The 12,320-nt window shown below is 54.3% G+C and overlaps 1 protein-coding gene across 1 annotated transcript in view; it reads right to left on the bottom strand.

Moving 5' to 3' along the window:
* Window positions 1-12,320, bottom strand: part of COL6A1 (collagen type VI alpha 1 chain) — a 69,694-nt gene that overhangs the window by 28,321 nt on the left and 29,053 nt on the right. Inside the window, exons 19-20 of the mRNA XM_048869366.2 lie at window positions 11,671-11,733; window positions 4,616-4,678 (exon numbers count right to left, since the gene is read on the bottom strand). Coding sequence (XP_048725323.2) covers window positions 4,616-4,678; window positions 11,671-11,733 — 126 coding nt within the window. The remainder of the gene's footprint in view (window positions 1-4,615; window positions 4,679-11,670; window positions 11,734-12,320) is intronic.

The following is a 12,320-nucleotide window of genomic DNA, read 5'->3' as shown; positions in this document are numbered from 1 at the left end:
GTTTTGTTTTGTTTTAAACCTCCAGGCATGTTAGGCTTTGCCAGTCCACCTGAATCTCTCCCAGCCATTCTTTACCATGTAGAGCAGGACTTCCTTGCTTCCCAACATAGAGATCTGCAAGGCGTTGTTTCCAGTCATGTGTTCCCTTCACTGTAATAATGCCCAGGGATTTCCCCTGAGTGATTTTAGTAGCACTGAGGTTTTCTGCAACTTCGCCCTATTAAGTGGTCTCTGATAATCCTGCTGTGAAATTAGAAAGAGCAGATGCTGTATCTAGCTCCATTGTACGTTTTACTCCTCCCACTTGAAGGGGAATCCAAATAACATTTCATCTGTTGTCTTTTCAATTTAACAGTTGTAGAGGTAGGCTCCATGCTGTCATCTGGTATCCCATCTTCATCTCTGATTATTGGGTCTTTTGCTCTTTGCACGAAAAAAATAACATGAAGAAACCACAGGGGTACAGCTGGGTCCCAAATAACCGTATTTACTGAATAGACCCAAACACGCAAGGCCTAGCTATGTACACGTGGCTGCTCTGGCTGGGTTCCGATGACTTGTAAAACATAGAACACAGTGAGTACCACTAGAAGGCTCACTGACTATTTAAAGGGATACTACCTTATTCCTATCTACTACAATAAACCTGAAAACAAGGAAAGCTGGGAAGATGGCGGTAGTGCAGACAGAAAACTGCCCTGTTTTATGGTGCCTGGAACCCTGACAAATATACTCTTGGCTTGTGCTGTCCATGCCATTTCTACAGACTTGGTACCATGCCTGGAGTGCATTTAGGGTTCTGTATGCAGCAGATCTCAGCAATTCCCATCCACCTACTGTGTGTGTGTGTGTGTACATTGTAACGTGGGGGTGACACACACACGTGCACACGCACAGAAGGTTACACCAGGGCTTTCAAAGAGATAAAAGAAAGAATACACTGACCTCTAGATTCTCTCGCAGACATAAAGAAAGTGAAAGGGACTCAAGGGTTAGCAGGAGCCCTACATTTAGCCAAGAGAAACACATTCAAAGAGCCAGAACTCGCAGATAACAAGCCTTGAAAAATACTGTTTGCCAAGCTCCTTCCCTTCCCAATGCCAATTATATATTTATTTTCTATTTGGCTGAGCAAAAGCATTTCCCCCTAGCTTATGGAAAAAACATCTCAGAGCGCAACCGCTTTTGAAATCTTACTGGAACCCTGTATCTATTTTAGCTAGACCTGACCAAGATACTCAGCAAGTCTCCTGTCTGGGAAGAACTCAGATCCGAGGTTAGAACATATCCTGCTCTTCTGACATGCGACTGATTGGACCACCATATCTTCCACGGAAGGAGGGAGACTGTGTCTTCCACATATTGCAGCACAGAGACAGGCCCACTGCCTGGGATTCTTACTAAACAGTGGTGGATGGATTTACTGGGGGCAGAATATACTCACCCTGAACAGATTCCCAGCAATGAACCTACCCTAAAATCTTGGTCTCAAGGTTTGCATTGAGGCTCAGACAAATGCCTGTGTTCGTAGTTCAAATCTGGAACAGGCCTCAACCACAAATGAAGCATCTTAGTGACCAATGGATATAGCTTGTCCACATTCCAAGAGAGTGACAGAATAAGCATGTGTCTGTCGTCTCTGGCCCTTTCTTGACAAGTATCCAGCACATACGCAGTCTGTCTCCTCCCCGCCATTCTGAATATATATTTTAAAAGAACAAAATGGTATGAGGGCCTGAAGTGCTTCTAAGTCACAAGTCAAAACCTACAATGTGTGTCTCTCCTTCCCAATGGTTACCATCCCTCTCATGTCCAGCAGAGAGCCGGCCCTCCCCTTCTGACCGGGAGAACAGGCCCATGCGGTGCACTGGCTCTCAGATCCCTGCTGCTGCTTCTCTCCTTCCCCCAGATGCTAAAGAACAGCCACTGCAGGCTGCTGGCTTCCCCTGCCCATATCTGTGGTCCCAGGCCCCATTTTGCAGCTTTGCTCGCAGGAGCTGGCTGCTCAGACACAGCCGAGCGAGGGCTGGCTCATGTTGCAGATTTGGGGAAACTGGGCCAATTCTTCCTGCTTTATTTCAGAAAGGTAAAATGAGGGCAGGGGAAGGGGCAAAGCCCAGCTGGGCCAGGTCTCCTGCTGCAGAGTGGCTGGAGATGGGGAAGGTACAGGCAAGCACTTCGGAGCCCTTTGAAATGGCTGCTCTTGGCAAAAGCCTTTGCAAAGAGTCTGAGCCAGCACAGGGGAAATACCATAAATGCTCATAAAAATGAATTGCTTTTCTACAACCAAACTCCCTCCCAGACCCAAACCCTTTCCAGACGAGCGACAGCACAGAGCTGTATAATGTAGAGCCGTCAGCGGGCCAGACCCTGCCGCCTTCGGAGAGTTAAATGCTTTGGCTGCAGCAGGAGCTTGGCTCAGTTAAGGATGTCAGGATCTGGCCCAGCAGCATCCCACTACTAACTGGATTCAGTGCCCAGTGTCAGCACAAAATGTCCCCCTCCCTGGGCTGACTCAAGCTGTGGCTGGCACCAAGTTACAGACCAGCTCTGATGCCAGCAGCTGCGCTTCATCTTTCCATGCGGCTGCCTTTAATTAAACTCTGCATTGGAGGGCGGGGGGGGGGGGGGGCGGGCGGAGGGGCGCGGGGGAGAGATGGGGCACATCAATTAAACTCTGTGCTGGGGGGCACTCTGCAGTGCCTCGGGGGGGGATCTCAGAGCTCCGTGCACAGGCTCTGGGGGAGGCGAGGAGGCTAGTGTGGAAGCAGCCGTGCTCCCTGTCCACACAGACCTACCTCCTGAAGACACGTCCCACACCAGAACGCAGGGGCAGGGTTAGCCCCACAAAGCTGCATTCCCTGGGGCCCCTTTGCCCGAATGATGCCGGCACAATAGAGTGCCCCAGAGGTTCTTACCCACCGGGGACTGGGTTGATGCAATAGGCCACTGGGGCCATGGCAACCAGGGCACAAATTAGGCCAGACCTGGCCTGCACCAGTTACCCGGCCCTTAGCAACCCCGGATTCGGGTGCAGCCTTATCTCTGTCCCTGCCGTGGGGGTGAATCATCTGTATGTAGGACTCGTATTCCAGCCACTTGGGAATTTCTGTAACATCGCCTAGCTGTATCTTGGGTCCAGCCGAGAGTTAGCCTCCCCCCTAACTTGGGCAGAGGAGGGCATGTCCTCTGGCCCCATCGCGCAGCGGTGAAGCCCTGCTGAGCTGTAGTTCTAGTGGCTGTTTGCCATTTGGCCCGGGGGCCCGCGTTATCGGCAGCTCAGCTCGGTGTTACGGGCTAGGGACGATTAAAGCTTGGGGAGAAGAGCTTGGACAAGGAGCTGCGGGTGGGTCCCTGCTAAGCGCTCCCCGCTCTGGAGCAGCCAAGCAGGGGAGCAGCGCTTCCCGCCGGGCTCGGGGCACTCCGCTGAGAGCGGGGCTCCCGGGGCACGGCTGGGGCAGCACACAGCACAAGTCTTCCCGCGGGAAAGCAGCGACGGGTGGGGGCAAAGGGCTCTTTCAGCGTTCAGTGGATTGAAGCAGAGAGGCTCCGGACTCACAAAGGGCAGGGATCAGTGTGCATGGTGACAAAGATAAACAGCTGTCTTAATCCTCCCGTTGGAGTTTGCCGAACTAGGGCTGAACATGGCAGGGCAAGTGCAGTGGGGCCTAGGTGCGTTTCCACAAGCCCTGCCCCGGGGCCTCCTCCTTGCCTGCCCCCCACACCCCCCCCAGCTATGAGTCAGCAAGTGCAGGATGGAGGCAGATGCCTTGGGGGGACATGAAACGCAGAGTGGGGACAGCATGGGGGTGCCCTCCTTGCCGATGATTTGGGGGATGTTTGGGCCCCTGGGAGCCAGCTAGCACAGAGCGATAAGAGCTCCGAAGGGGAGGGGAAGCAGCATTCGGCTAGCAGCACAGCACCCTCACTCGTATTCAGCGCCCACCCACCTGCCGTGGAGACGGCCAGGGCTGCTCCCTGCTGGGGGAGGAGAAGTCTCCGTGGAAATGTCCCCATTCCCATAGCAAACTGCTCTGGGCCCTGCAGCCTCCCCTTCTCTCATGACCCTGGCGCACACAGCTTTGGTGATGGGAGGAGCAGAATTACTGGAAGAGCACTCTGGAAAGCCAGGGCTGCCCCAGAAAGGAGACCTCCATCCGTGCATGCTTTAGAACAGACCATATCAAGATGAGGGGCTCTAGATGACAATGCAGGGGCCAAATCATGCCCCAACTCCCCGCAGTAGCCCACTGACTCAGGTGACTAAGAGGACCTAGGTCTCGCCCTAAGGCTTAGCATTCCTTCACTGCTGCTGTTCAGATCTGTAGGTTTCCAAATCTGCCGGACTGACTTTCTGGCACCTGTTTCCACTGGAAGGAGGAAACGACGTGGAATTTTCTCAGTCCCAAACAGCAAGCCAAATCTCCATTTTCTAGGCTTGCCCAGGTCCTGGACTCTGGCATGCACCACTCCCACTGCCTCTCTTCTTGGGGGCATGTGTCCAGCTGGGAAGGAAAGGCTGGGTGCACCCCATCTCTAGTCACATCCTTGTCTGATTTTAACACGCTCCCCATTTCCCCCCTGCCCCAGGCGGAAGGATCAGCCATGTTCTTACTGGGTCTCCAGGCACTCCGAGTGGTCCTTCCCGTCCTTGGTCACCCTGTGGGCCAGGCTCACCCTGAAAAGGCAGAAAAAATATATAACTCAAGGAGTCACTTCGGAAGCCAAGAGTCCTGCAGGTACTGAGCAGCACAGAGACAGAGAGAGCAAAGCGGCATGGGTGGGCAGAAAATGGAGTATTTCAGAAAGTAGACCTCTATTCACACACAAAGCACCTTGGATCATTAGCCCTCTAGCGAGATGGGTCCAAGTCACAAAGATCAGGTGGGAAATTAGCTAGTGCTCCAGGGAGTTTGCATGCAGAGTTGAGCATCAGCAAATGGGGTTCATCTGGGACGATCAGAGTGGATTGAGAGCCAAGCTTGCCCAGTACAGGGATGTTTGTATCTAGGGTTTTGGTTTGGGCCCATCTCTGCCTTAACGACTCCCATGAAGTTTCATTTATCATTGTCAATGAGTATGGCAACGGCACCCCTTGTCCCCAATCAGCATCAGGCCCCCCTGAGCTAGGGGTTGCATAAGTCCCTTCCTCAATGATCTTATAGTCAAGCCAAGATATCTGCCCAATCTCTCTCCCCACTGTTTGGTGGGTGCCCTGCATTGCACACGAACAAGATACTTTTATCACTGCACATACACAGAGAGCGGAGCTGGGGCCCTTGTTTCCCAACTGGGCCCTAACCTCAGCTCTGCTTTGGAAAGAGGTGTGCCATTGACCTGTGTATCTCCCACAGTGCACAGGGCTTCCCAACCCCGCCCATTCTGGGCTATTGCCAGGTGCTTAGGGACTTTGTGCTCAGAAAAGGGAGGGGCAGGAATTGGCCCTGTTGAAATATTGAGCAGGGAGTGGGAGCAGAGAGCCTGGAAATGTATCTGCTAACTGGCCTGGCTTGGTGAAAAGGAATTCCAGGGAGCAAAGGCCAGGAACAATCCCTGTGGAGGATGCTGGGATGGGGGGGTGCCTGCAATGCCAAGGGGATGGCCATGAAATGGCTCGTCACTTCCTGCTTTTAAAGGGTCAGGATCTCCACATTTCTCCCTTAACGTCCCCTTCCTCACACCTATTGGCTGTACAGACTGCCAGGGCTCGCTGAGAGCCGGGGAGAGAGATGGGGCTGAGAGGTGGTGACTGGACACAGGAAGCAGGGATTCTCCTGGGAACTTGGCACTGTTAAACTTTCAGAGCTTTTCCTACAGCTGAAACGGATGATGTGCTGGAGCTGGATGTCTCTCTGTCCTGCTTTGGAGAGCCCCGCTCAGCGTAGCTGCGAATGGAAACTCATGGGCAGATGTGCGTTTAGCATTGAAACCTTGAGCCCAGGATTGCTTCTTTCAAAGCGCTCTGTGGTAGGGGCCAGTGTCAGGGAGTCCCAGACTGCCCAGTTAGTGAGGAAACCTTGCACTGTGGCTCTGCAAGTCAGACCCCCCACGACTAACCACAGTGCAGAGCATTGCATAAAGGAGAACACTATGGAGAAAGCCCAGAAACTGTGCCATCCCTGCGTGCTGACTGGCCGTCCCTGAATCTCAGGATATATGCCACACCAAGAAAGGAGACTGGCAGGAGTTGCAACATGTAGCTCTGAACAGTCAGGAAATGCCTCATCCCCCAGGTTTCACTGTGAATTCAGAGCCACGTAGGCGAATAGCCAGTTCTCTGCAACGCTAAGCTAGCTCCTCTCCCACGCACAGCACATTGTCCCTTAGCTGTGTGCTTATGAGCCCGGCAGCAACAGCCACTGTGCATACTCGCCTCCGCCCTGAGATCTGCCGGCCCTACCATCAGGCCCACTTGATGGGAATCTCGACTCTTCCACTTCTCCTTCCATGCTTCCATAGCCTGCTTTGAGCCCTGCATTCCCTCAGCCTGGCAGTGCCGTGCTAAGCATTGGCACATGGTAAAAACTAGCAGATAAATCTTCCATCACTTTTATACTTTACTTACAACCTTGCCTAATGGCTAAGGGTCGGGGGGGGGGGGGGGGGGCTATAAAATGAAGAGCAACAAAGCCGTTGTTTGCTAGCTAGACACTTCCATAGGGCGTAAAGAAGTAAATATAAACTGTAACAGTATGAAGGTCCTGAATACTGATGGAGATGTTTCTGGCAATGCGCTCATCCCTCGAGCCAGAACGGAGCCTTGGAAATTCGCCTCTGCCTCTTTCTGGACAGTTTCATTCCAAAGCACTATTGTGGCTTCATTCTAATGAACATCTGCCTTGCAAACAACAGAGAGTGGGCCTGCTGTTCCCAGGACACAATATGTAAACAGGAAATTACAGTTCTGGCATTTTCCAACAACAAGCCGGACTAGAGAACCCCACGGAGTTTCCTTTGTGCTTTTCTGTACACGCCCCACCCTGCATGTCTATAACGCCAGGTAGATCTCTGCCACGCTCACGGCTTCTAGTGCCAATGCTCATTGCAGCAGGGTGCATACCAGTTTGCATTCTCTTGCTGTCAGCCAGCCTCTGTAACTAGATAACAGAGGTGTGATATGAGAAATAAGTTACCATGTCTAACTGGTGGAGATGATAAGAGCTGTGTAAATCTTTCCTAGCTCGCCCCAGAGGGCAGGAAGAACTGGATCTTTAAGTCTCTTGGGAAAGCCCAGCACTAGACCTATTCATGGAAGGCATCATGGCATCTGGCAAGGCACAGCAGCCTGGCACAGTCCCATGTGACATTCTCATCAGCAAACTAGGGAAATGTCACCAGATAAATTTACTGCACGGTGGGTGCACGACTACTTGAGAGCAGTTATCGATGGTTTGCTGTCAAAGTGGGAGGTTGTTTCGAGTGGGGTCCCACAGGGGTCAGTCCTGGGTCCAGTACTGTTCATCATTTGTTATTAATTATTTTGATAATGGAGATGAGAGTATGGTTATCAAATGTGCGGATAACACCACCCTGGGAGGGGTTGCAAGCACTTTGGAGGACAGGAGCAGAATTCAAAACGACCCTGACAAATTGGAGAATTGGTCTGACATCAAGAAGATGACATTCAATAAAGACAAGTGCAAAGCACTTCACTTAGTAGGGAAAAATCAAATGCGCAACTACAAAAGGGGGACTAACCGGCCAGGTGTTCGTACCGCTGAACAGTATCTAGGGGGTAGATGAACGTGAGTTAATGCCATGCCGTTATGAAAAAGGCTAAGCTCTGGGGTAGAGTAACTGGAGAGTGGTATGAGGACATGGGAGGTAACTGTCCCGCTCTCTGTGCTGGTGAGGCCTCAGCTGGAGTAATGTGTCCAGATCTGTGTGCCATGCTTTAGGCAAGTTTTTAATCTTCCGGTGTGTTAAGGGCTGTTATAAAGAGGATGTGAACAATGGTTCTCAGTGTCCATTTAAGGTAGGACAGGAAGTAATGTGCTTGTCCTGCAGCAAGGGCGGTTTAGGTTAGACACTAGGAGACACTTTCTAACTGCCGGGGCAGCTAAGCTCTGGGCCAGGCTTCCCAGGGAGGCGGTGGGATGCCCATCACTGAAGAACAGGCTGCAGAAACAGCTTTCAAAAATGGTCTAGGTTGCCTTGGTCCTGTCTCTCAAGGTTTCTTCCAGTCCTGCCTTGCTACGATTCTATGGCAAGTGCCCAGGCCCTAAGGATCAGCAGGAAATCCCAGCCCTGACCCCATGGACGCTGACCGCTCATGCACCAGCCATAGCCCCCCACAGGCAAGGCCCCCTCTCCATGTGGTAGCAGGACTGGCTTGCTGGGATACCTTTGGCTCTCTCATCAGGTGGCTTCCGCCTCTGAGTGCAGAGTTGATGCAGAAATGAGTGACACTGGCCTAAGCAGCCTGCTGCTTATGGCAGCTACCCCATAACTCCTCTATTCCCCCTCTAGCTGGGCCACCTTCCCAAATGGGGCACATTCAGAATCACATGGAGTCTCCCAGAGGGGCTGGGAGTGGTTCCACATTGGGGCACACATGGCTTTTAGCAGCCTTTGCCCCACTCCTCCATCCACTGTCCATCTAGCCCCACTGTCACATCCTCAGGACACACGTGCTGTCCTCCCTGCCGTATGGCAGAGGGAAAGAGATGGGCCTAAGATGCTGGCAAATCCGCTCAGGTTTTGGGAGATCCTCCTGGCTGTGATGCTCTGCCAGTCAGAACCACGGGCAATGGCTTGCCCAGCCCATCGGGAGTTGCTCAGCTCTTTGCTGCATGGATAGACGACCCCCATGCCCAGTTTAGCAAACCGCACCATACTGATCAGATGCAGCAGCTTAACATTGGAATTCTTGGCTCTCCCTGTGGCTTTGTGGGGCTGATCCTACACTTGCTGAGTACTTCCTACTGCTGCAAAGCAGAGGGCCAAGGTGTGTGCGGCAGCGCTGGCCGATGACATGGGAGAGGAAGGGGTCGACAGAAGACCCAGACCAGGAGAAGCACAGAGAGCCATGGGTGATGGACAGGGCCTTTGGGAAGTGACTCACTTGGTGACTTCAGCTGTTGAAAGTGGATTGTTGTTTAGAGCCTAGGTTTGGGGCAGAAGAAGGAGCCGGGGTATCAGGATTAAGGGCAAAACAAAGGAGCTTGATTGAAAGACCCCCCCGCCCTATCACCAGACTAGCAATCCACCGCACACAGCAGGCGGTCAGTTTGCTGGTGCAGACCTGCTCCCCCGTGCGCACGTGGAGATGGGAAGCTTCAGCAGGTTACTTTGCACTGGGTTTTAAAGGGGCTCAGCCACGCGGGCAAAGTGAGTGGGCGCTAGCTCCACCGAAGGCAGGTCTGACCCTGCGCACTGTGTGGGTTGGCGCTTCACAGGGGGTTTCATGGGGCCTTTCTTACAGCGTGTGGGGGGAGCACGGCCCAGCTAGCGAGCTGGCTGCCTCGTAAACGCAGCTGTGGTAGCCCCATAGCCATCTTGTGGGCAACAGGGCTGGACAGATGGGAATCCATCCGTGGCAAGCGAGCACAGTACGTCCTGCAGGTGCTGTTCTGATTCCTCACCACCGCCGCTTCTCGAGGCAATTGTACACCCCCCCCACCTGGCATGACCTGTGCCCGCGCCCAGGGTTTGCAGCCTGTTGGTGTTGGACAACAGAGTGCCCAGGGCTGGGCAGAGCCTGCTGGATGAGCCACCCCGCGGCAGACGCACGGATACTGTCCTGCTGGCTCCCAGCCCATGCGAGGCGCTCAAGCCCTTATGAAAGAGGAGCCTCTCCTGCACACACGTTTTCCTGCTCCCCACTGCCAGATCAGCACCGTCCACCCACTCCCTGCTGAGTCTCCCGTCCCCGGAGCCTGCACACCGGCACCGCTGGGAGAGACTCGCCCTCAAAATAGCTCTGAAGCGGTGAACTCATGAAGCTAGAACGCCGGATTGCTGCTAGTACAGTGAGAAAACGTTAAGCCGTTTATTTCCTAGCACCTCTGCCATGCATGCAGCCGGTCAGCTGGCTCCGCAGCCCCCTGGGAAGGGCATGGAGAGTCAGACCAAGGCTGTGGCTCATCTCTCTCGCCCTTTCCCTTGCTTTCGGGAAGCTCTTTCCCACATGGTCATTGTTTACTTATTGGCTCCGAGCTGGGGGTTGCAGTAACATTCCTGCCCCAGGCTGGCTCCTCACTGCAACGTAGAACGGAGACTTTTCTACACTTAGCCACAAGTTCCTCCCACCAGAGCAGCTTCTCAGCGGCCTCCTTCAAGGCTACCATTACCAAGCTGAGAGGGATTTCAATTCAGAGCCTTGAAACCCAGCCTGGGCCCAAAGGGGCCCAACTACACCTGTCGGGCTCGGCTCATGTTGGGAAGCAACCCAGCTGTGCTGGGCTCGGCTCAGGTCATCTCCAATCCCCTCCCTGGCCTGTGAGGTTGGCGTGGCAGTGGCTGGGTGCAGTGGAGTGAGTGTGACGATGAGTTGCTGCTCAGGACACACAGCGCAGCTGGGGGTGGTGGCTGGCAGGAGCGGGGCACCAGGGCAGGAGACAGGTCGTGGGCATTGGGCTTGGGGAGTGGGCAGCCAGCACCAGGCCGAGTCCCGAGGATGAGGCACATCGTTGATACAGATTCAGGGGGGTATTAGGTCAGGTCTGAAAAGGACTGAACACTCTCAGGTCAGGTTCAGGTTGGCTGGGCCCGAGACAGGTTCGGGCGTTACCTACCCCAAACCATGACAAATGTGAGCCATCCCAGTGTGGGAAAGGTGGGGGATGCTTTGCACATGGCTGGGGTCTTTGTGACAGTCGCTTCCCACAGTGCTCTCCTCTCCCAGAGATGGGGCGGGCAGGAGCAGAGCGCATGGCCAGCGTTTCCTATCACCTGCACCATGAATCCCACCTTCTGGAGCGGCCAGCATGGCTCTGTGGGGCTGCCGGGGGGAGTGTCCCGCCCATGACATACCCAGACACCTCAGCAGTGCCCCACAGGTGCATGGGGGTAGCTGGGCCTTTGAGCAGCTGTCACCAGCCCTGGGTTTTAGCGGGTAAGGCATGCCCCCCCAGAAGGGGAATATGATGCCTCCTTCCCTCCCAGCTAGCCGTGCCCCCCTGGAAATAGGTAGCTCACTTCATACAAGTAGCCATGGAGGAGCCAATGCTGCAGATGGAGGAATTTTACCACATCACTACCTTCCTCTTCTGCCTGCCCCAGCCCCATTCCCCTGGGAACTACGGAGCTGTGCTGGGCAGGGCTGGGAGCCTAGAACGCCCGAGCAATGAAGGGACATGAAGCCAGCTTTGCACAGCCCCTGCCCCACACCCTGGTTCTGTCCCCTGGGAGTCTAACGCTGCAGCCATCTGAAGCGACGGCCATGGCAGTGCATGCTGGCACTGACAGTCACGGCAGGGATAGCTGGGTAGGTGACAGGCAGCAGGGCCCCGGGTATGCAGCCTTGTGGCTCTTGGAACGCCCAGTGGAGTCAGCGGCAGCTTGGCATGGCACAGCACTGCAGGACTGGCCAGCCGTCCGGTGGGGGCTGGAGGCTGGGAGCACATTTCAGCTCCCTGCCTGTCCAGGTTAGTGCCTTTGTGCCGAAGCAGGTGTGCCGAGCCCAGCCAGCCAGGAGCGAGGTACAGCTGTGTGCACGCGAGTAGTTACCTTGTCTCCTCTGGGCCCACGAATGCCGGGGGTGCCCAGTGGCCCTCGTTCTCCATTGCCTCCCTGTTTAGAAAGAACCAGAGTGCTCGTTCAGAATCTGCTCTGCACAAGGGCTGGGGGCGGGGGCACAGCTAGGGCAGAGCACAGGGCCCCAGTGAGGATGGCAAGGCCGCCCATACGTGGATATCTACCAGGTTTGGAGATGGGTCCAAACCCCTGTCCTCTGATGGAACAATAAAGGGGGGAGGGGGGAGGGGGGAGGGTCTCCACAGATTTCCTCCCCCCGAGCCTCCTCCCACTGGAGGAATAATCCAGCTCATTGTGCAGAGATTTCCATGGTTCCTAGACTATCATCTCTGAGCGACTACAACGTACCCCGCACTTCAGACTGGCTCCCTCGGCTTTGCGGATCATGGGGCACAGGGTTATAACTGCATTAAGTGTGTACCATTCCAACACACGAACACAGCAATACATAAACTAGAAACAGCCCTTTGCTCAGCCAGTGGGGAGAGGAGGAGAGTTAACCTCGGTTTGAATCGGTTTCTAAATGAGGCGATGGAGGAATGTATGGCCAGATTCCGGCCTGTTCCATCAGTGTTACTTGGGGACAGATTCGAACGCAGGGTTTTAAACAAACACTCCCAGGT

The sequence above is a fragment of the Caretta caretta genome, chromosome 11 (assembly GCF_965140235.1).
Source record: "Caretta caretta isolate rCarCar2 chromosome 11, rCarCar1.hap1, whole genome shotgun sequence".
In the NCBI taxonomy this organism is placed as follows: domain Eukaryota; kingdom Metazoa; phylum Chordata; order Testudines; family Cheloniidae; genus Caretta; species Caretta caretta.
The sequence above is the reverse complement of the archived record's forward strand: the minus strand, read 5'-3'. Positions and strand labels throughout refer to the sequence as shown.